The 24,126-nt window shown below is 42.0% G+C and overlaps 1 protein-coding gene across 1 annotated transcript in view; it reads left to right on the top strand.

The window, feature by feature from the left end:
- The first annotated feature begins 165 nt into the window (after positions 1–165).
- Positions 166–24,126, top strand: part of LOC132016389 (renalase-like) — a 50,874-nt gene continuing 26,913 nt past the window's right edge. The window contains exons 1-3 of the mRNA XM_059397632.1: positions 166–232; positions 2,849–3,061; positions 11,027–11,185. Coding sequence (XP_059253615.1) covers positions 166–232; positions 2,849–3,061; positions 11,027–11,185 — 439 coding nt within the window. The remainder of the gene's footprint in view (positions 233–2,848; positions 3,062–11,026; positions 11,186–24,126) is intronic.

Here is a 24,126-nt window from a genome sequence, read left to right as displayed (position 1 = left end):
AGCCAGCCTTGCAAAGATCAGGAACAGGAAAGAAGAGAAAAGGTCAAGGTGGCTAGGAAGAGTAAATACAGAAGCCCGTCCTAGCTATTTTGCAATCCTACTTTCTTTAGTTGTCTAGTCATTCTCAAATGTCCCAGAAAGATGCACTAGTACCAGTAGCCAACCATGGACCTACAACCCTACAGTTATAGCTCTGGGCTGATGGAACCCATTCTGGAGATTGGGGATGGGGGTTAGGTGGGTGGTTATACTAGTCCTTAAAGACTAATGAGAAATCACAGCCATGATAGCCACCTCCATTCAGTGCTCATAACCATCTCCAATTCTACATACTTTTTAAAGAACATATTATTGATCACATCAGAAAAGGAAAAGAGTGAAGAATTCATGCAAATGAACAATACTAGAAATACAAGTCAAAGAAAGTGTGCTCTGTACTCAAGAACTACATAAACAAGGCTTACCGCTTTCACAGATATGTGGAAAATTTGGGGGGAACATAAAATAATTCCATTTAGCTATAGCACAGGACATACGAAGATTACCAAGGTTAAGATATAAAGATAGGGTGGGGAATTATCACTGAACAGTTTTTATGCCAAGCAGTTGAACTTGGTTCTGTATGAAACTGAGTGCTACTGCAAGTTTTCTGAGAATGGTAGTGACTGACCCGGAAGCTCAGGGGAGAACATAGATTAGGAAAGGGGAGAAAGTCATTATAATAATAATGAAATAATAGTCATTATAATAATAAAAAGTCATTATAGTAATCCAGTTAAGAAGTAATGACTGCTTGGGGCAGCTCTGCAGCTAGGTCTGTTAAGTGTCCCACTCTTGATTTCAGCTCAGGACACAATCTCAGGGTCGTAAAACTGAGCCCGGAGTAAAACAAAAAACAAAACAAAACAAAACAAAAAAAAAAAAAAAAAGAAGAAGAAAGAGACAAAGAAAGAAAAAGGAAAAAAGTAAAGCTTGAGTTTTCTGGTGTAGAATTGCATGGGATTGAATATAAGAAACAGAGGAGAAAAGGTCAAAAGGACAGAGGACCAATAAATAACAGTGACAAAAGAGAAACTATGGAAGATGACCATGAGGTTTTAGGCCTGATTGTACAAGAAACGAGGAAGCAGGAGCTGTTTGAGAACAGACTCAAAACAATCCAGGAGGACCTGCCCTGGTCTAATCCTTGAAATACTACATAAATTTGGGCAAATTCACTTTAACTTAGTGTCTATATTTACATTATGTAAAATGCTGGTGGCAGAGCGTGGTTGAACTAGATTACCTCAAACCTCCTTTCCAGACAGTTCTGAGGTCTTTAGCATGTGGTTGTGAAATCTCTTTAAAGCAGGGATTGATTAACTTCTTCTGCCTAGAATAGCAGCTCTATTTTATTTATAACAAAAAAATTAATAGATTCATATGGCTTTTATAAAACCTTGAAATTAATAGAAAAATGTAGATACATCTGTTTCCTCTCGAATTTCTCTAATACTGCAGTCATACTTGTCTCTGTGTGTTTGTAAAACTCTGGGATTTTACTAGTTTTGTAGCCAGTTTTTCAACATTATAGAATGAGTAATTTTCTGTATGTCCTTAAATATTTAAAGCCCTATTTTCTTAGTAGGTTCGTTGGTTATAGACGTCAATGATTCTTTTTTTTTCTTCAATATTTTATTTATTTATTTGAGAGAGAGAGCATGCCAGGAGAGAGGTCAGCGGGAGAAGAGCGCGATGCAGGACTCGATTCCCGGACTCCGGGATCATGACCTGAGCCGAAGGCAGTCGCTTAACCAACTGAGCCACCCAGGTGCCCCTAGACATCAGTGTTTCTAATAACATTGAGGTAAACACATTTTTATGTATATCTTAATGTACAGCTATATATTATTTCCCCCAGATAAATGTCTAGACCTGGTATGTTTCATTCAAAGGACAGAGTTTTAGGATTTTTGATATATTATCAAACTCTACTCCGGTTTGCTATTTATATTTTGTCCTGTGCATTTTGCAACACACAAGTTGTAAATAACTATGTTTTTAATGTTTTTCTGTTCAGTTCTATCCTTTATTCTTATGTCTTTTTACAGGCTGTAATTCTTCTATATTTCATCTATATTTTCTTTTATCAGATATATGTACTATTGGTCCACCACCAATTTGATGTATGGTAATTTCTTCATAAGGGGGCATAAAGTAAAACCTTTAATTTGTAAATGTTTTCATTATCTGGCTACCACTGTCAACTTTCTTAGCACTTCTCATAGCTATCCAGTTTCTCTAGTTTTCCAGTTAATAATTTATCTACAATCTAGGGTAACTGAATTCTTTATTTTTTTAATGGTTCATAGTTCTCATTGCTTTTTGTTGTTTCACTGAGAATTTCCAGGACAATGTTGAAGGGAAACCAACAGGTCATGTGTCCTTGACTTGCTCATCTTTATATACCTCAGAGCACGTGGAATGTGTTCTAAAATATGGACCGAAGAGCCGAGTGAGCTCAAGTTTTCTGGTGAACGGTCACCAATCTGACACGCAGACGTTAGGGTCCCCCTTTGACAGATGGAGAAACTGAGGCTCAGGGTTCCACAGGGCAGCCACAGAGCCCTGGGCCAACCTGAAAAGGACAGCTCCTGCACTCACACGTGCTTCCGGAGGAGGTGAGCAGCGGCCTTCCGGGTCCCTCCCTCCGCACTGCGGGACTGTGCGGTCACTCCCGCAGCGGCTCCGGCCTGGGTTGGTGCTGTCACGCTCCATCCTGCATCCCTGCCCCCTCCGCGAGGCTCAGGAGCACCCGGGCGTGGCCCGCCCCTCCCAGCGGCCCGCTCGACTCCCGTCTGCCCCCTAGAGGCCGGCGGGCGGCACTGCGCGCGGGCGAGGCTGGGCGGGCCTGTAGCGCGGAACCCGACAGCCGCGTGCGGCCTCGCCCCGAGACTCCCCGCCGTGGCGCGGGTGCTGATCGTGGGCGCCGGGCTGACGGGAAGCCTGTGCGCAGTGCTGCTCGGGAAGGAGGCGCCTCGTCCAATGCACCTCATGGTGTGGGATGAAGCTGGGGACTCAGGTGGGTCGTGGGGTGGTCGAAACCGGGGAGAGGAAGGCAGCGCCTGCTGGCGGCCCACCCTGGGAGGGCTGTGGGACGATCCGGTCACCGCGGCCGCCACCTCCCTGCAGCAATGTGCGCGGTGCACGCCCGGTCACGTGACCGGAGCCTCCAGCTCCCCAGGGACGCCCGAGAGGGGCGGAGTAGGCGATGACCCCCGCGCAGGGCGGGGAGCGAGGGAGTGGGAGGAGCCCCGCGGGGCGGGGAGGGAGGACCGGGAGGAGCCCTGGGTGGGTGGAAGGGGGCCACTAGGGGAAGTAGGAAGATCCCCAAGCTGGGTCAGGAGAATGAGGAGGGAGGACACTCGGGATGAGGAGTGGGGGTTTAGGGCGGGAGACGGGAGGATCCCCGCGCGGGTGAGGGAGGAGGAAGGAGACTAGGGTAGGAGGAAAGGGGGGATAGGGAGAGAGGGAGCCTAGGTCAGGGTCCAGAGTCCGGGATGAGCAGGAGGAGCCCGGGCTGGAGAAGTGGGCGTGGCGGGGGGTAGGGGAGCAGGGAGAGGGAACCTTGGTCAGGGTCCGGAAAGAGCGGGAGGAGCCCTGGCTGGAGGAGCACAGGTCCAGGGATCAAGAGGGGGAGGAGTCTCGCGCGGGGTCAGGGAGGAAGAGCAGGAGGTGTGCCACCCTGAGGGCGGCCCAGGAGCTCTGGCAGTTTGCACAGCTTGGGCCTACCTCCTTGGCCAGTGCGTGGTTTTTGTTGTTGTTTTGGTTTTCATCTAGGCCTGGCCATGCCTTCCAGGCCATCTGCACATGTCGAGGATCCCAAAGTGCCCTTGGACTAGGACTACCAAGATCTAGTTGACAGACTCCTTTTTTTTCTCATGAAACCCGTTTGGGGGAGTGAAAACATGCTCCCAGTGATTATTCTGACATGTCATGCGTTTTTTCGTTGGATGTTCTCCACGCACCCATCCCTGTTGTTTAAATGTGTGACTCCAGGGGCCAGGCACAGCGCTGAACACCGCTGTGTCCTCTTTAAAAATACCTCGCAGTGACCAGGTTGTCCTAACGATGGTAGAGGACAAAGCCCAAAACTAAAACAGAAAAGCACAACAAAGTCCTCTTTTAATACAGCCCTAATCTCTTTGGCCCACTCTGGGGTGCATAATTGAGGTGTTCATTGCAAAAGGGTCATTCTGATGCACTAAGATGTTTCTTGTGAATGAATCCAAGGGGGAAGAATGACGACAGCCAGGAGCCCTTATAATCCACAGAGCAGGGTTGACTTGGGTGCCCAGTACATCACCTGCACGCCTCACTATGCCAAGCAACACCAAAGGTGAGTTAGTTGGCAGGAATCAATCTTCATGCCCATAGGATGTAAAAAGATAGAAATCATCCATTATTAACAGAGTGACACCTTGCCCCTTGTGATATAGTGAAGATACTACAATAACATCGTTGATGGCATTAGCCTGAGTTAAGTGGGAAAGCCAGAGTCCATGCCTCCCAAGGGTGATCCTGGAGACTGGAAGAGAAGCTACATCCAGGGCTCGATTTAAATATGAATTACTGTGCTATGTTGGCAAAGAGGACAATTAGTCCTGGGGGAACTGCATACCTTTCTATGTTCACTGTCTGTAATTTTGAGATATACAAGAAAATAGGCCTTCAGCTAATGTCAGCAAGATGTATAGATTCGCAGAACGTTTCTGTTCTTCACCTGGATGATGGTTTACTGATTTTTTAAGGAAACTCTGTACCCCACATGGGACTTGAACTCACCACCCCAAGACCAAGAGTCCCCTGCTCTATTGACTGAGCCAGCCAGGTGCCCCTTGAATTGTTTTCTTAATGTAAAACATGCACTTATGTAGAGTGATACTCTCTAAGAATTCTTGGAAGAGAATACAGTATTTTTAAGCTAACTGATAGTGGTATTTAATTATATCATATATATTGATTTATTTCAGTTTTTATGATGACCTGTTAGCTCTTGGCATTTTGAAGCCTCTGAAGTCTCCTATTGAAGGGGTGGTGATGAAAGAAGGAGACTGTAACTTTGAGGCACCTTAAGGAGTTTATTCAATCATTAAGCACTACTTGAAAGAATCAGGTGGGGATAGGAGTTTCTCTGCTTCATTTTACTATTGGCATTTAAAGATAAACATTGTAAACATAATTAAATATTAATACTATAAAGAAAGTTATAAAATAGATGTTCTACTCTTTACCAATAGCTGATTTTCTTTTATCCCTAATAATAGTTTTCAATGTATGCTTCTAGAAAAAACTTTATGGATCTGTGTATTGATTTACATGGCTGCCTCTATTTATTTATTCATGTGTGTTTATATTTATTATTTTTAAGTATACCAATGGGATTATTTTTCATAAACCAACACCTTGTTTGGGCTACTTGTAATAAATCAGTCCCCCCCCATTATCTATCTGTCTGCCTCCTATTGGTTCTGTTTCTCTGGAAAATCCTAATACATTATCATCAACTGAATCATATCTTAGGTCTATTTTCATAACAACAAATTCAGTATGCTTCATTTTTCTCAATGCCTGTTCAGTGTTATATGATTTCTTTATGAATAAATAAATTCATTGCTTATGTCAGGATTAGCTTTCTGGAAAATATTTAGGTTGTTGGTGGGATGAGGGGTTGTTTTGGTTTTCGCTAATACCGCTATTGCTGCATTGTTTAACTGTGTCACACTTCTTTAGGTATATCTGTAGAACCAGTTTCTAACAGCACAGTTGCTGTGTCAAATGGTATTGTGAATTTTTAATTAAACTAGGTGGTTCCATCTGCTCCTCTGAAAGAATATCTCATCAGTGGTAATGAGGAGGCACCTGGGTGGCTCAGTCAGTTAAGCATCTGATTCTTGGTTTTGGCTCAGGTCATGATCTCAGAGTGGTGAGATGGAGCCCCACTCTGAGCTCAGTGGGGAGTCTGCTTGAGATTCTCTCCCTCTCCCTTTACCCCTCCCACTCGTGTTCTCTCTCTCTAAAATAAGTAAATAAATCTTTTTAAAAAATTTGAAAAAGCAATGAATGAAAATTTCTCTCTCTGCACATCTAGGTATTTTATAACTAAAAATTTTAAATTTTTGCTAGTGGGGCAGGTTAAAGCTGGTGTCTTTTTGTGTTCTGATTTGTACTTACATAATTATGACTGAGTTCATGCATCTTTGTGTTTTTAGTGAGCTCTTTCCACCTTTTTTCTTGAATTTCTTATTTATGACTTTGTCCCTTTTCAAGTAGGATTTTCATTTATTCTTTACGTATTTTATGAATGTTTTGAAAATGACCTTTTTTAGAAAAGTTGATAAATGATCTTGGATGATAAACGATTTGTTTTTTTTAATCTTTTAATTTTTTAAAGATTTTATTTATTTTTGTGAGAGAGAGAGAGAGAGAAAGAGAGAACACGCATGTGCATGAGGCAGCAGGCAGGAGAAACAGATTCCTAGCTGAGCAGGGTGCCCAACCCAGAACTCGATCTCAGGCCCTGGGAACATGACCTGAGCAGAAAGCAGATGCTTCACTGACTGAGCCCCCCAGGAGTCCAACATTTTGTTGTTCTTGTTGTTTTTAAGGATTCCATTAATTTATTTATTTATTTATTTATTTATTTATTTATTTGATAGAGAGACATTGTAAGTAGGCAGAGAGGCAGGCAGGGGGGGTGGGGTGGGAAGCAGGATCCCAGCCGAGCAGAGAGCCCGATGCGGGACTCAATTCCAGGACTCTGAGACCATGACCTGAACCGAAGGCAGAGGCTTAACCCACTAAGCCACCCAGGCACCCCTAACTATTTTCTTTAAACAGAAGTAAGTTTCTTGATGAATCATAATTAAGTAAGATGCCCAATTCAAGATCACTGATGAAAGGTGCTAAGACGTTTTGTTCCATAAACTATTTCAAGAATAATTACTATTTTGATTTTCTTCATCAAGTTTTACTTTTTGAGAACCCCAAGAATCCCTGATAGCAGGCAATAGAGGAGTCAGTTAGATTCGATATACATACAGCATGGGGAAATAGTAGATGTCATTCTGGTTAGATAGCTTCTCCATCGAGAATTCAGGCAATGATGGTATATTACTTGGGATTTTCCAGAGAAACAGAGCTAACAGGTGCTAGATATAATAGGAAGTGTGTGTATGTGTGTGCGTGTGTGTGTATTTATATAAATATATATAAATATATAAACACATATAAATATAATTATATATAATATTTAATATATTATAGTGTATATAATATGATCATATAATATATAAAATATATAATATATAATTAATATAATATATTTTATATATTATTTGATTATGTGATATATAATATGTATTTATATGTATTATATATACAAATATATAATAGGATATATCTGTATATATACAGTTTATAATAAAGAATTGGCTCGTGATTAGGGAGGTTGGTAGGTGTCAAGATCTGCAGGATGAATTGGCAAATCCCAATACAAGGGGTAGAAAAACCCCCAACAACCCCTTGTCCCAGTTTGAAGGCTGTTGGTCAGGAATAATTCTTTCCTTTTGGGGAGGGTCAGTTTTTTTGTTTCATACATGCCAATGACTGGATAAGAGCCATGGGCATTAAGTAGGGAGGGTAATCTACCTTACTCATTCTACCAATTTAAATGTTAATCTCATCCAAAATCATTGTCAAAGACAGAGCCAGAATATATTTGACCAAATATCTTGGGGGAAATCCATGACCCAGTCAAGCTAGTGCATAAAATTAACCCTTACAGAATGTGATAGCATTGGATATTTTGTAGAATGTCACCATCAGCTTCATCTCTTGCCACCATTTAACTTTTAAAAATCTCATTTCCATTATGATTTGACCCAATTTGGATGTGCCTATTTACTGAAATCCTCAAGTACTTACCAGCTGTATTATATGTCCTATCCATCCATCCATGCACGCACACATCCCTTCAGTGAACGCTTATCCCTTCAGTGTACTTCCTGTATGTCAGATGCTGTGTTAGGTGCTAAGGACACAAGAACCAAACTCCTTGCCCTCTTACATCTGATGTTCTTCCAGCAGAGGAACAGTCCTTGAATACACAGCACCTACATCCTTCTCTTGGTAGGTGTTTGGGAGAATATATATTTTATCTTCCAGTTTTGCTTTGGAAGCTTTTGGGAAAAGAGGTCATATTTAATTATTTGTGGCTCACATAGAGTTTAACCTACCATGTACATGGCAGGTAGGTATCATGATATATAGATTTCTATATCTATTTCTATATATATGTATGCATGTACATTGGAGTATATATTAAATATATTGAATATAGTTATGAAATACATTTAATATATATATTAGGTGGTTATCAGTTTTAATTTAACCAATTCTTAGTAAAAACCTGTTTATATTTTCCATTTGTACAACCTCTTGAGACAATGGTTTTATAGAGCTTTTTATCCCTATGTAAAATACTATTTACTTCAAAAGGCAATTTTTTAAAAAGATTACATGGTTGGTTGAAAGTTTGGAAGATACAGAAAAATCACAGGAAAATGTCACTGTAGACATCAACCATAAGTTTGTTTTGTGACCTACTTTCTCCTTTATTAAAAAATGAATTTTTACATAATCAAGTTCAAGATCTATATAATTTGAGTGCATATAAATGATTTATTTTAATATTATCTTCGAAATACCTCAAGAGTCTTTTTCCCGTTTACCCAGATCTGTTGTTACAGAATTTATAAACCTTATTATACTATTTTAAATTCTGTAATTGTATCTTTTTAAACATCCTTTGAACTTCTGGGAAGTTCTCTCTCCACTACATGATCCACAAGAGTGTTTTCATGTTTCCACAACATAAGTGAGAGAGTTTCTGGAATCGTATTGACCTGGAAATAACTAACCCTTTCCTAGCTATGTAATAATAGGAAAGTTTAAAAATCTATACCCTGGTTCTTTCATTGGAAAAAATTAGAGTAATTACAGTCCCCCCTGCAAAGTGTTACCATGAGGACTATGGGATAGAACACATTCATTGTCAACCCAAGCAAGTAGTAGGCCAGGTACATAGCAACCTTTTGCTACATTTTGGTTTAAAAAAATAGTCTCCTTAATGAAGTTGACCTTGCATAAGATCAAATTGTTAAGTCATTCCAAAACTATTCTACAGTTTGGAATCAATAAAATTTATAACCCCACAGTCTATTGGATGAACCAGCATGGTTTTGATTGGACCAGACTTCCAGGAGATTATCTGTGTGGGATACGACTAATCACATATGCTTTCGAATGCGTTCAAATCTCTAAAACCAATATTGTGCAGAACAACTTTGGAGAACAGCAGCCTGAGCAGCAGAGATGCTGGTCCAGTAGGTCTGGCTTAGGTCTCAGAACGTACCTTTGTAGCAGGATCCAAGGTGCCGCTGGTGCTGCCCGCCTGGGGTCCACACTTAAGAGAACCACGGACATACACCTTGCAGAATACTTTGGGACCCTTGGGACGCATGTCCAGGACATCCGGCTGGGTATGGAGAATTTCTAGGTCCGTGGACTTAAGTTCCCTGAAACACGCACGCCTGCTCACCATCGCCCATAACCGTGCACCACTCTTTCCCACGGCACCCTAAATAAATAGAAACAAGTGAAGGGGAAAGGTTCAGGCCGGCCTGGAGCTGGCAGGTGGGAGTTGAAGGGGCCTCCGGGCAAGCAGGCAGGTTGGAGGCTGTTTACTAGCCCTTGCTCCAGTGTATGAACAGAACGAAGCTAATTGCCTCGAAGAGACAAACCCCTGGGCCTAGTTAGCACCTTGTTCCTTCTAATATATTTGCATTTGATTTAAAAACTCTGAATGTTCACAGTGTTGCCGCGGGATTCCAGGGACAGTGAAAGCATCTGAGGTCTAGAGACGTGAAATGGAGGAAATGAGTGGTTTTGGATGGATAAGACATACCAGACACAGGCAGATATTCCGAATCAATGTCAGAACAATGGCGGAGGGACCTTCTAGGGGAGGAAGATGGAGTCGCTGCAGGAAGGAAGCTTCAGGGCCAGGCGGACATAAGCTGGATGTTGGGTGGCTGGGATGCTGTGGTGTCCCCTGGAAATGAACGAGATCTTCCAACGTGCTTTTGTGTCTTGTTCTTTCTTCATTTCTTGCTTTTCCATTCCTGAGACAGCATACAAGTAGATTTGTAAAAACAAATCCAAGTTTTCTGGCAATTGCGATGTGAGGTAAGTGCTTGGCCTCAAGGACACTTAACGATCCAGGGATGTTTTCTTGTCTTTCGGTTTATGGTTCCTGATTCATTCTCTTCAGCAGGTACTTATGAAATCCCACTATGTGGTGAGTACTCTACTGTGTATGGGATACGGTCTTCACAGACACAGAGCAGATATGGTTCCTTCCCTGGGGGCTCATAGGTTAATAGGGAAGAAAATATTAGTCAAATAACTACTCAGGTAATTATCAAAATACCTTGGTGATGAAAAAGAAAAATGCGATGAGAGGACATTCTCAACCGTATTTCTCTTCATTCCAATTCTTTTTTTTTAAAGATTTTATTTATTTGACAGAAATCACAAGTAGGCAGAGAGGCAGGCAGAGAGAGAGGGGGAGGAAGACCCCCGCCATGTGGAGAGCCTGATGTGGGGCTTGATCCCAGGACCCTGGGATCATGACCTGAGCCTAAGGTAGAGGCTTTAACCCACTGAGCCACCCAGGTGCCCCCTCATTCCAATTCTTAATAAAGGTAAATTGATCCACTAACGAGAGCTTGGATCTCATTCACAGACACCTTTTTCAGGCTTAAGAGGGAAGGAGAGGAATTCCGACCTAATGGGGAAGTGAGCCCCGAGAAGGGTGCCTTCACTGTTCAGTTCCCCTGAATGGATCCAGTCTGTAACTCCTTTCTCTCTGCCTGTTCATACTGGAAACCCTGAGGATGTGAACATGACCTTGCTTTTGGAACAGGTGCTGATGTCTGCTTCAGACACCGTGTGACTCAGGTCAACCTGCGGAATGACAAGTGGGAAGTCTCCAAGGAAACAGGTCCCCCCGAACAGTTTGATATCATTGTCCTCACAATGCCAGTTCCGCAGATTCTGCAGCTCCAAGGTGACATCGCAAACTGTGAGTCCCGGCCTGGCTGTCCACCTCACGGAGTGGGGTTCCTCTCATGGGGTGTGAGCTTAGCGTAACTCTCTCAGCAAACAGCACATTGTGGATTCTATTGATTTCCGTGTTTTAGAAACTGATGCTATGGCCTTGTCTGTGATGTTAGTCAAGGTTAAACTTAAATCCATGGAATTTTTTTTAACTGGTTAAAGGTTGAACATTGTTCTTACCGCCCTTGCTTTTAAGACGTAAATATGTTTTATGAACATGCAGTTGTTTGGCCAAAGGAAGACCAGTCTCTTTGTGTCCATCCTGGAGATAAGAAGGTTTTTATGATACAAGAATTGATCACATTGGGCACCTGGGTGGCTCAGCTGGTTAAGCATCTGCCTCTGGCTCTGGTCATGATCCCAGGGTCCTGGGATTGAGCCCCTCATTGGGCTGCCTGCCCAGCGGGAAGTCTGCTTCTCCCTCTGCCTGATGCTCCCTCTGCTTGTGCTCTCTCTCTCCCTTTCTCTCTCAAATAAATACATGAAATCTTAAAAAAAAAAAAAAAGAAAATGTTTATGAATGATTGACTTGGTACACTTGACGGAGGGTAAGTTTCTTTGGGTTTTATCAGCTCAAATCAGAATTGGACCCCATGCAAATAAGCCCACTATATGGGGAGCCAGAGCAGGGCTCCCTCTCCCGACACTAAGATCCTGACCTGAGCTGAGATCAAGAGTCCAGTGCTCAAAAGACTAAGCCACCCAGGTGCCCCTAAAACTCAGGAATCAAAAACATCTGGTTTCCCTTTAAGTTCTAAATCTCAAGTTCTAAAGCTCAGTATGGACTATTCACTCTTCTCTCTGAGTTTTCCTGACAGACTTAAATAGTGCTTGTGTGATTATTACCCGGTTGTGTCATAGTTCCCCTGCTGAAGATGTCCATCTACGAAGCCACGTGCTGCCACCTCGTGGACGCTTTATGTAGTGCAGTTCCCCTCAGAATTTTTAAACCAGAGTGGACTCTGAAGAAGAGAGCAAAACAGAATATATGGAATGAATGAATAAACAAACAAACAAAAAAAAAACAGAATATACGTAAAACCGCGACTGTAATTCATGAAACCCCACAGTGTCACAGGGAAATCACCTTAGACCCACAATAACTGAGTAATGTGCTCAGAAGTGCTAGTCAGTGACGCTTTCCTACCAACTGTGAGCAGCCCCGAGCCTTTGCTTTCTTTGCATTTCCTTCTCACCCTGTCCCCCTTTTAAATCATGTCTGCCCTTTTGGATCAATGCAAATACCATCGCTCCCGTGAGAGACTTCCCTGTTGATTACACGTGGTCTGGGTTTTCCCCTATGCACTGCTCTCTCCTTACTTTGCTTTTTACAGAAGACATGGAGCTACTATTTTTGTGTGTGTATGTCAATTACTTGTTACATTTATTACATTATTTCAGGGAGAACAGGGAATCCTTATGGCCCACGTAGACAATCTCTTATAATTCGTGATTTGCCTTTTGGTTCTATAACTGTGCTGCCCTCTATTTATTAATATCACAGGATTATCTCCCATGATCCTAAGACATTATTATTATGATTATTTCCATTCTTGGCGCTGAAGGAATAAACATCTGTTTTATTCCTCAACTTGATTATAAGCTCCTTGTGGTCAGATGACCTTGGAGTCTACTGGTTCTGGCTTGGTTCCCCGTTTGGGTGCTGGGATAAAAGGGTGAGCCTTGAGGGTTTCAGGACCGGAAGGGACCTTGGGGCTCATTGCTTCTGCCACCCTGACTTTAGAGATGAGGAATTTCAGATGTGATCCGCCTTCTACAAGATTACATGATTTAGTGGGGACCATGCAGGAGAAAGTGTGGCTGAGGAAAAGGAGGCACCTTTCCCATATCATTATGGTCTTGATTTCGTGTTTCCTAGACATTTATTTACTTATTTATTTTAAAAGATTTATTTATTTTAGAGAGGGGGGGGAGGGAGAAGGAGAGAGAGAATTCTCAACAGACTCCCTGCTAAGTAGGGAGCCCAACATGGCACTCTGTTCCAGGACCCTGAGATCATGACGCAGGCCAAAAGCAGGAGTCAGACAGTTAACAGATTAATCCACCCAGGCGCCCCCATGTTTCTGATACATTTAAATACAACTCTTCATTGGGCTGTCATAGGGCATCTGGGTCTGAATCCACATACCGGACTTCCTGCTAGAGTTCTCGCCTCCTCCTGTTATGAGTGTGGCAGAGGAAGTGGAGAGATTGTGGGGTTAACAGTGTAAAATAAAGCAGGTGGGACGTGGTGACTGTCAGACATGAAAAGCCTGGAAGGTTCCGCTCCCTGTGCCATGCTGCCTCCCACACTCCTAGATGGAAGGAACGCATGCATTAAAGTCTTCTGATGGATTTGTGTCCTTATTGGTTTGGTACACTCTCTCACATCCTTAACACCAGGAGGGTAATTTGTTTTCTTGAGACAGGAAGGAATGAACACATAAACCAGGTCAGGTACCGGCATGTCAGGGAGTACCCCACTCCCCACTGCTCCCACCACATGACTGCACTGTGTTTATCTGAGCAGAAACATGGTCAGATAGACCTGGGGGTGGGGGGGGGACATGTGAGTCCATCCCTGCATTGAACCCACGAAACACTACTAGTTTTAGACCAAAGGCCTCAAGCTGCCAAACATTACTTCAAGAGGCAAATGAATGAAAGCAAAAGGTTCACATGCAGCCCATTGGAAGGGTCACTAAGAGGAAGCTGAGGGGGAGGCAGGGACAGCCGTAGAGTGGGTCTCCTCCCTTCAGGAATTCCAGTCTGCTCCGGGCTCCTGGAATGAACCATACATTCTTCGTGCATTTCTTCCTAAAGCTCCCTTTGCCTGCCATACTCGCACATGGGCTCTGTCTCCCTCCTTCAGGACCCAGCCCCCCCCATCAAAGAGTTCCCTGGGCTTCTCTGAAGCTCTGCTCTTCAGGGGAAGCACCTTGGAGATTTCTCCAGCACCACGTCCTTACACTCATGTAGCTCCTGGCATTGGCTCCTCCACAGAGGACAGTTCAGGGCACTGACAGAGGGAGCCAGAGCTTGTAACCCAACCATGCCGCTTACAGTCTGGGTGATCTGGGGAAAGTTACTCAACCTCTCTGAGTTTGCGTACAAAATGAGGACAAATCACATAATCGACACATGGGATCATATTGAAGACTCCGTGAGATACTCTGAGTACAGACCTTGTCAGGGCATTGGACACATAGTAAGCACCTTGCTTTTATTAATACTCTTGGTGACTTTTTAATGTTTGTGACTTCTTTACCACTAGGGAAAAGGTCTAGGCATCTGTTTAAGGGGTGGAATGCTTGGTGTTGGGGATTAAGACAACCAGAAAAATCCCCTGTATCAGTAAAGATACAGCGGGGAACATTACTTTGCTCTTGTGCAAAACAGTGGCATATTTGGATCCAGAACACTGTGTGGTCCCTTCGCCTTAGAGTCTACAACACTGAGATGCAAGGAATGTCTGTTTCTTCGTCACTCTAAGTTTACAAATTACTCTCTCTACCTACCTGGTAAAAAACCCTCCCTTGTCCTCATTAGGGTATCTTCCTTTCCCTTTGGGGTCACATGGGAATTCCAGGCTTTCATAGTGCCAGGGAACTGGGGGTGGAGGCCATGGCTCCCAAGTGCACAAAGTTGCCAGCTTTATTGGTGCTCCTCTGGTCTGTTGGCTTGGGCCCAGCCCAGTCCTCGGACATTGCTCAGCCTGGCAGGACTCATGGACGTCTCAGGGGACAGCCATGCACTTACTCAGAAGCCTTTCCACTGCCCTGCAGGCCTAGACACATGCTCCTTGTGAATTCTGCTGCAAGTTGCCTCCCGGGCAGAGCACGCGAGTGGGAGCCAGGCCTCTACCCTGACAGGAACCCCCCGAAACTCCTCCCTTTTAGACATTTCACATCCAGCCCCTGCCTTTCCATTTTCAGGGATCTACCCCCTTGACACACCTGATAATCCTGCAACAGAAAGACACTTTACTTCCTTCTGACTGCCTGCGGGGTGAGGGTGGGGTCATCCCCACTTTTAGAAACACACCACTGAGCATCTCTTTCCTAGACTGGAGGGTGGGGACGAGAGAGTTGGTATTCCCTGAATTACTCATCTTGGTAAATTCTTGAATCTCTGGTTGATATGTGATAGAAAATCTGGAACGAAGCTGCAGGAGCTCTCAAGAAGGCACACTGTAATAATGGAAGGGTCACGCGTGTACCTGACTAGAGGCTAACAGAAGGAAATGGGAAGAACATGGAATTGCTCTTAAAATTCTAGAATACAACCACCAAAAGAGCAGCAGCAACCTGGAAGCCTTAAAGTCGATAATTTCAGATGAAGGACATGCACTCTAATTCATTGTAGAGAAGTTTGCCCTCCGACAAAATATTATCTGTTTGACTGAATCTAAAGGAAATGCTTACTTTGCTTCTATTTTAAAAAGTGCCTGGGTGGCTCAGTAGGTTAAGCCTCTGCCTTCAGCTCAGGTCATGATCTCAGGGTCCTGGGATCAAGCCCTGCATCTGGCTCTCTGCACAGTGGGGAGCCTGCTTCCTCCTCTCTCTCTGCCTTCCTCTCTGCCTACTCGTGATCTCCATCTGTCAAATAAATAAAGAAAAATCTTTAAAAAAAAGAAGGAAGTCTTGAACTAAGACATATCTCTGAAGGTTGTGTCAAGAGGTTGATACCCCATTTAGGACCATTGCTTCTGAACAGTGAAATGAAAAAGCTGACACTCACTTGTCCTCAGCCTTTTGTCTTCTGTGCACCAGTATGCACAGACCCACACCACGGATTTGTTCCAGTTAGTGTGTACTGGACATCTGTTGTTGGGACATCACAGTCTCCAACAATTCCTTCCTTGTCTTTTACATACTACAACCTGCCAGCTAACCATCGTCTTGGTGTCTTGGTAAGAAATCAATTTAGAGTTTGAAAGTTCTTGTTGTCTTTGAAGTAACATTGTTGGATTTTCTAACACCTGTTATGCAGAAATTTTACTTAGCCTGCACAATGATTAGTTTATGGCTAGCTAAGAAATATTTTTAACATTTCTTGCCATGTTAATTTTTTGTTTGATTATTGACATATGACATCGGTTTTCTGAATTGTGGATTAGATGATAATATTTCTATTCATCTCCAGCATGAAGGCAATAATCTACTATTTTTTTTAGTTTTCTATTTATTTATTTATTTATTTGATTTTTTTTTTTTAATTTTCAGCATAACAGTATTCATTATTTTTGTACCACACCCAGTGCTCCATGCAATCTGTTCCCTCTATAATACCCACCACCTGGTACCCCGACCTCCCACCCCCCCGCCCCTTCAAAATCCTCAGATTGTTTTTCAGAGTCCATAGTCTATTTTTAACCACTATCATTATGAGAAGTTTTTTCAGTGGGAGTGTTCATTGACGTGTTCATTGTTTCTTATATGAAAGTCAGAAAACAAACACACCAGTGTGTCTGCAATAAGCACAAAGGGCACAACCTCATTCTTCTACTAACTGTGCTCAACATAAATCAGTGAACTCTGTCTTTATTTGAACTGTTCAGAGTTTTTAAAGTCATCATTATTTATTTTAGAATTTTAGAATTTTCATTTTTGGTTCCAGTAGGTGAAAAGATCAGCAAAGCATTTTATTTTCTTTTTACAATAATTTACAATGTTCTGAATAGGTGACAGTTCCAGAAGACTCTTTTGCATTTACCGATGACTTTACAATAAGCTGAATATAGAAAGTGAATATAGAGTTTTACCTGTTACTATGAGTAGGGCATCAGCAGTCAGATATACTTAGGACGGTTAGAGAATTATGTAGGTTTGAATGTTTATTTTCATTCTTGATGTGAAAGTAATTGCAGAATTCTCCTATTATTACAATATGTAAATATTGAATGTATTCCGCATTCTTTATAATTACTTTTCAGTAGCCCTCGACATGCCAGACATGTATTTTTTCCCTCAATAATCCCCCAAATTTAGAACACTATATTTCCCATGAACATACATGTAATTTTTAATTTAGTGATTATTTATGGAATTCAAATTCTTAGAATACCTCCAAATGATTCTCTTAGTTAACTTTTATTGTTCATTAGTGCTACTGATAAAATGTTTTTATTTAAAATTTCCAGTTAATCCAAGTGCATAATTTGGATATTTTCCCTGAAATGGCAATTCTCACACTGTTTTTATTTCGAGATAGATGTAGAGCGAAACAGCATGGAAGAAATTGTCAAGAAAACAATACCTTTTGACAGAATGAACTTCTGGGAACTGTCAGCTCGTTCATAATAAGAGCCACATAATGCCGAATTGTGCTGTTTGACCTTCTCGGATAAGCTGATGCTGGAAACTCGCTGAAGCATTACCTTACCGTCATCCTCAAACAAGGACCAAACGGGGTAATCCCAGGGGCGCCTGGAAGACAGGACTGCCGTGTTAATTCTGCATTTCCATATTGTACAGTACAAACAGCCTACCATCTTTCCAACTTGAATTTAAAGCAGTCGGACTCCAGACCAAGCAGAACTCGTCTTCTCTCTGAGAGCATCCTTTCCAGAGGGATAGTTCCCACCTCCATCATGAAAGAAGACCGGAAGTCACCAGTCATCCACATCCAAGTTAATGGTGTCCTCGAGGGGTTGTAGGTCACTCAGGCACATGTGCTGTTTGTTTTCTCAGAATTGAGTGGTTCTGGGCATCCCTGCTTCTCAGAATGCGCATCCCCTCCATATGCAGCATTTTAAATTGAAGTAAGAGACCCTGGAAATGATTCTTGAAAGTCAAAGCCTTTAGTTTGATGGCCAGATATCCTCAGGTATTTCCCACCTCAAAGTTCCCCAAACTCTTCTCCTTTGTACTGTGAGAATAACAGGGGTACAGGAGGAGAGCGCTGAGGAGATGTGTCGAGCCAAGGAGAAGATAGACAGCAGTCCTTCCAGCTGGTAGAAATCAGAGCGAGGGCACCAGAGTGCATTCATCTCACCACAGACCAGTCCAGAAGGACAGGAATATGCAGCTGTTGGCCTTTCTTTATCCCACTGGGTACTTCCAAATGAGGCAAATGCACAGAAGGATGTAGAGAAATCCTGTGTCTCTGAGTGAAAAAGAGAAAAAAAGAAGGAAGAGCTAACACTTAAATAGTGCTTGCCAGGTCCTGTCTAAATGTTTTAAGTATATTAACTAATTTAATTCTAGCAACAACCCTCACATTATTGTCCTCATTTTCATGAGGAAACTGAAATACAGAGAAGTCAAATAGCTTGCCCGAGACACAGAGCTTGTAAAAGACCGAGCCTGAGCAAGGACTCCCACCCAGCCTGCCTGGCTACACCCCTCACTGTACGGCTGTTCCTTGAACTTGTCAGACTTCACTGGAAACAAGTATTTCAAGGACAGTGTTGTCTGAACAATCATGACTATTAATATCTATGACTTTATCCATTCTGAAGCAAAAGCCTTCTGGTGTCTTAGACATGTGCTTCTTGGTCATTCATCTAATATTGAAGTGAATTTCTTTAATGTAGATATTATTATTATTATTTAGGATTTTATTATTTTTAAGTAATCTGTACACCCAACACGGGGCTCAAACTCACAACCCCTAGAGCAGAAGTCACGTGCTCTTCTGATTGAGCAAGCCAGGCTCCCCTTTCACATGTAGGTTTTAATTTTTCTTGTCTGAAGTGTTCACTTGGCAAGCGAGAAGAGAGAGACCTTAGGCAGGACCCAGGGCAGAAATGACTTAGGGACTGTGGGGGAGGGAGGGAAGAGCAGTAGACGGGGTGGGGGGTGTCAGGATTGAGGGCCCACTGGCAGCCACATGGGTCATCAGATAGCATGAGGGGTTAGGCTGGAAATACTGAGCAAAGGATTGTATCTGAGGCCTGGAAACAAAGGGGGAAAGGGCAGAGAAGTGGGAACACATACGGCGGGGCCAGCTGAAAGAAGTCCAGCAGTTTTAAAAACACCATTCAAGAATATTCTGTGTGACGTCGTCTGCGCCACCAACTAGACCTTGCCTTGCTCTGGGGGTAACTGTCTTCATTGTTGTGTTCTAGGAAAGGAATGGTTTTCTGTCACTCAAGAGTCTTATGAGGGCCGAGGGCATTTGTATTATATTTTGTGATTACAGTTGCAGATGCTGCTTATCTTATTTCTTGTAAAACGCAGAGGGAAGCCTTCCAAGGGCTTTCCTGCTCTTGGAGCTCTTTGTAATCAAATCTGCTTCCCCAGCAGTAATGGTAGCATCTATTATCTCGCCTGAGCCACCAGCCATCGGATTGCCTTGCGGCTTCTACATCACTTGTGGTTTGTGGACTGTCCTGCAGTGCTGTCTAGTGTTCCTGACTGTAGGTTTTAAGCGTGTAGCTGATTTATACTGCCTGGGATTTTCCCATCTCTTCCTAGCACTTGAATTTGGCAAAGCAATCACTTGATCTTTTCCACCCCATGTTCAGGCCTCCCTGGGAGGTCATTGGTGTCACACCAAGGAAGACTTCCCCATTGACAGAAAAAATGTTTGCATTGGAGTAGGGAACATCACCCCCTCTGGAAGATAGGCATGTTGTCATTTCAGATGAAGGAATGAAAACAAATAAGCAAATAAGAACATATTTTTCCAAGTGCACCGAGTCCGCAACAGAACTGGAAAGAGAGTTCTCGTACTTCTCTCGTACTCCTCGTTCCCAGGCACATCCTTGGGCTTTATTCTCTTCTCACCAGAGCTCTGGCTCCTGCAGCACAGAATAATCATGCTCAAATCCAGCCTCACACTTAAGTTCTCAGACCTGATTCCAAGATGCTATGTTCAAGGAGTGGGGTGGGTGAGGGGGGCATGTGGGGGGGATCTGCATTAGTCTGATATGCTAGCTCTCCATTCACTATAACCTTGAATTTTTATATCATGTGGATCTGTCTTTAATCATTCCTTGTAATTAAGCAGAAACTTAGTGGATAGAAACTGACAGTCACATGACTGGTCCCAAAGCCAGATGCAAAGGTGTCTCTCTCCTCTTTCCTCCTGTACCCTTTTGGAGTGGGCTGTAGAGGGTTTCATTTAACGCCCTCAGTCCCCCGGTCCCCCTGTCCCCTTATCTCTATCCTCACCAGATAGACACTTCAACCCCTGAGTTTTCCTCAACTGTAAAAAACCTTCAAATAAGGGAGCCTGGGTGGCTCAGTCAGTGAAGCACCCAACTCTTGGTTTCCACTTAGGTCATGATCTCAGGGTTGTGAGATTGAGCCTTGAGTTGGGCTCCACGCTTAGTGGGGAGTCTGCTTGGGATTCTCTCCCTCTCCTTCCGCCATCCCCCAACAGTCTCTCTTCTTTCACTCTGTTTCCAAAATAAATAAGTGAATAAATAAATAAATAAGCTTTAAAAAAGAAGCATCCAATAAACATCGTCAGCAGGACGTCCTGCATTGACTCAGAGTGGAACAAGGATATTTCTCCCTGCCTCAGGGGTCACTGTGACCCCAACCCAGATTTGACCGGAATATAGAGCTATAAATTGCAAGGCTAATGAAGGAGCTGTTGTTAGAGTCAGTTGTCTTCTTAAGCTTAAGAAGGTTAGAGTTCTTTTCTTTGACAAGCATAATATTCCTGCCTTGATTTCCTATGCACTGTAGTACAGTGTGTTCTCAAGACTAATTCTTGGAACAGTCTGGAAAGTTTATGTGCTTCTTATTTTGTTGCTACTTGTGGAAGGCCAAAGGGGTTGAATGTGTCAGATGTATCGGGTCATTTCCATAACCCACTACATATTAATAGAAAAGACAACGTAGAAATTCAAGGATGTGTTTCATCTTGTTTCAGCATTTAATTTCAGATCATGGCCAAATATCTGTTTTCATTGAGAAAAGCAAGAATCTGCCAAAAATCAACATGAAGCAAATGAATTACATCATGGTAAAAAAGAGTTAAGACATGTACACAGACACATTGTTCAATTCAGTTGTTATCAGAGTAGCCCTGTTTTCCCACTCCTGGGTTTACACTTTTCTTTGCAGTTTAGAGAACTTTTAGTTAGAGAATTCAGTTTATGTATTGCATTCTGAAACTGCTCACATTTCTATAATAGAAATGCTCATGCAGTTTTCACAGTCAGCAGACTTCTTGTGGGGACACCTCCTTGATTCTGAACTATACTACAAAGCTACAGTAATTAAAGCAATATGGTATTGGCATAAAAACAGACATACAGATCAATGGAATGGAATAGAAAGGCCAGAAGTAAACTCACATTATATGGTCCATTAATTTATGACATAGGAGCCAAGACTATAAGTGGGGAAAGGATAGTTTTGGAAATAAAAGGTATTGGGAAAACTGGCCAGCCACATGGAAAAGAATGAAACTACACCACTGTCTTTCCCCATGCACAAAGAAAATTAATTCAAAATAGATTAAAGACTTGAATGTGAGACCTGAAACCATAAACCTCCTAGGAGAAAACATAAGTGATAAGCTTCTTGACATAGGTCTTGGTGATGATTTTTTTTTTAAATCTGACACCTAAAGCTAAACAACAAAAGCAGACATCAGACATTGGGGAGGATATGTGCTTTGGTGAGTGCTGATTCACAGATCTGTACTCCTGGGGATAAAAATACATGTTTATAAAAAAATAAAATAAAATAAAAAGCAGACATCAGTAGGTGGGACTACATCATATTAAAAAGCTTCTTCACAGCAAAGGAAACCATCCAGAAATTGAAAAATATATATATACCAAATGGGAGAAAATATTTGCAACTCATGTATCTGATAAGGAATTAATGTCCAACATATATAAAGAATGCATACAACTCAATAGCAACATAAAACAATTCGATTTAAAAATGGGTGGAAGATCCCAATAGATGATTTTGCAGAGAATACATACATGAAAAGCTGCTCAACATCATTAATTGCCAGGGAAATGCAAATCAAAACCACAACGAGATATCACCTTACACCTGTCAGAATGACTATTATCAAGAAGACAGGAAATAACAAGTTCAAGAGTGGAGGAAAGGGAACCTTTATGCACTGTTGGTGGCAATGTAAATTAGTGCCATGGAGAACAGTTATGGAGGGTCCTCAAAAAAATCAAAAATAGAACTACTACCATATGATCCAACAATTCCACTCCTGAGTATCTTCCCAAAGAAAATGAAAACACTAATTCAAAGAAAAAATTACATTTCTATATTTATTGCATTGTTATCTATAGTAGCCAAACTATGAAAATAGCCCAAGTGTGCATGTAGTGATGAATGGATATAGAAGATGTGGTGTATGTATACAATGGATTATTACTCAGCCACTAAAAAGAATGAGATCTTGCCATTTGTGACAACATGGTTGAAACGTGAGGTATTATACAGAGTGAGCTAAGTCAGACAGAGAAAGACAAGTACTGTATGATATCTCTTACACGTGGAATATTAAGAGAAAAAAAAAAAGACAAGCTCATAGAGGACAGATTGGTGGCTGCCAGAATCAGGGAGGGGGTGTGGATGTGAGAAATATGGGTGAAGGGGATCAAAAGATAAAAAGAAAAAAAATACAGTTGATGTGAAACAAGCAGAGCAATTTTGAATCACAATCAAAATATTGAATAGATATGTAGAGAAAAGACAATGTGTGTCCTTGAGAGATTTGCTCTGGAAATTTGTACTTACTCTATAATTCTCAAAATATTTTCTTGAAATTTTGGGGAAGATTTTTTTAAGAAAAGTTATTGTCAACTCTCTTAAATAAAACTAGAACAAAGTTTTGGGGGTTTTGTTTGTGTTTTTTTGTTTGTTTGTTTTTGTTTTGGGGGTTTTTTTTTGAAACTGCATAAACATGGATTTGGGAATTTGGAGCCACCCTGGAAAAATTCTTCAAATTGCTGTTGTAGTCACACATTCTTTTAGATACACACCTACTTCTCTAGCTATGGTCTAAAACAATTTTTGACTCTTCTCAGACTATTTTCCATTTTCAAAGGAAGATTTGCCATCCTTGTAGATAGTCAAAAGAATGAGCTGTGTTCTCTAAAAGCAGTTCCAGAAGGGGACTTTCTCAAAATGGTTAGAATAATAGTAACAACTCTGGTACAACAGGCATCACCTTTGAAAGAGTGCAGTTGTCTGGATATGTTAGTGCTTAGGTATTTGTTGAAAAAATAGAATAGTTTGGGATGCCTGGGTGGCTCAGTTGATTAAGCCACTGCCTTTGGTTCAGGTCGTGATCCCAGGGTCCTGGGATCGAGTCCCACATCAGGCTCCTTGCTTGGCAGGGAGCCTGCTTCTTTCTTTGCCTATGCCTGCCTCTCTGCCTGCTTGTGTGTTCTCTCTCTCTCTCTCTTTCAGATAAATATAATTTAAAAAAGGAAAAATATAATAGTTTATAGTTACATGTGTCATAGCGAGCTAGTGGATACCTTGCTTTAGAAATTTTCACTTCCTTGAACCCAAATACAGTTACATGGCCACAGTAGCTTATGAAGTGCTTGCCTTTGATTTCTGGAGGAATATGTGATCTTGACATTTTCAGGAATCATGATAGCATAACCTAGCACATTAGTGCCACAACTACATCTTTTAGTAGTGAAAACACATTAGTAAAAGAAGACTTCGCAAAATAGGAAAAACTATTACATTTGAAAACAAGGTGGTTACTTGAAGTATTTTTTTACCACAATACAAATTTTTTAATTAAATTTATTTATTTTCAGCATAACAGTATTCATTATTTTCTCACCACACCCAGTGCTCCATGCAATCCATGCCCTCTATAATACCCACCACCTGGTACCCCAACCTCCCACCACCCCGCCACTTCAAACCCCTCAGATTGTTTTTCAGAGTCCATAGTCTCTCATGATTCACCTCCCCTTCCAATTTACCCCAACTCCTTTCTCCT

The sequence above is a fragment of the Mustela nigripes genome, chromosome 4, assembly GCF_022355385.1.
Source record: "Mustela nigripes isolate SB6536 chromosome 4, MUSNIG.SB6536, whole genome shotgun sequence".
Taxonomy (NCBI): Eukaryota; Metazoa; Chordata; class Mammalia; order Carnivora; family Mustelidae; genus Mustela; species Mustela nigripes.
The sequence above is the reverse complement of the archived record's forward strand: the minus strand, read 5'-3'. Positions and strand labels throughout refer to the sequence as shown.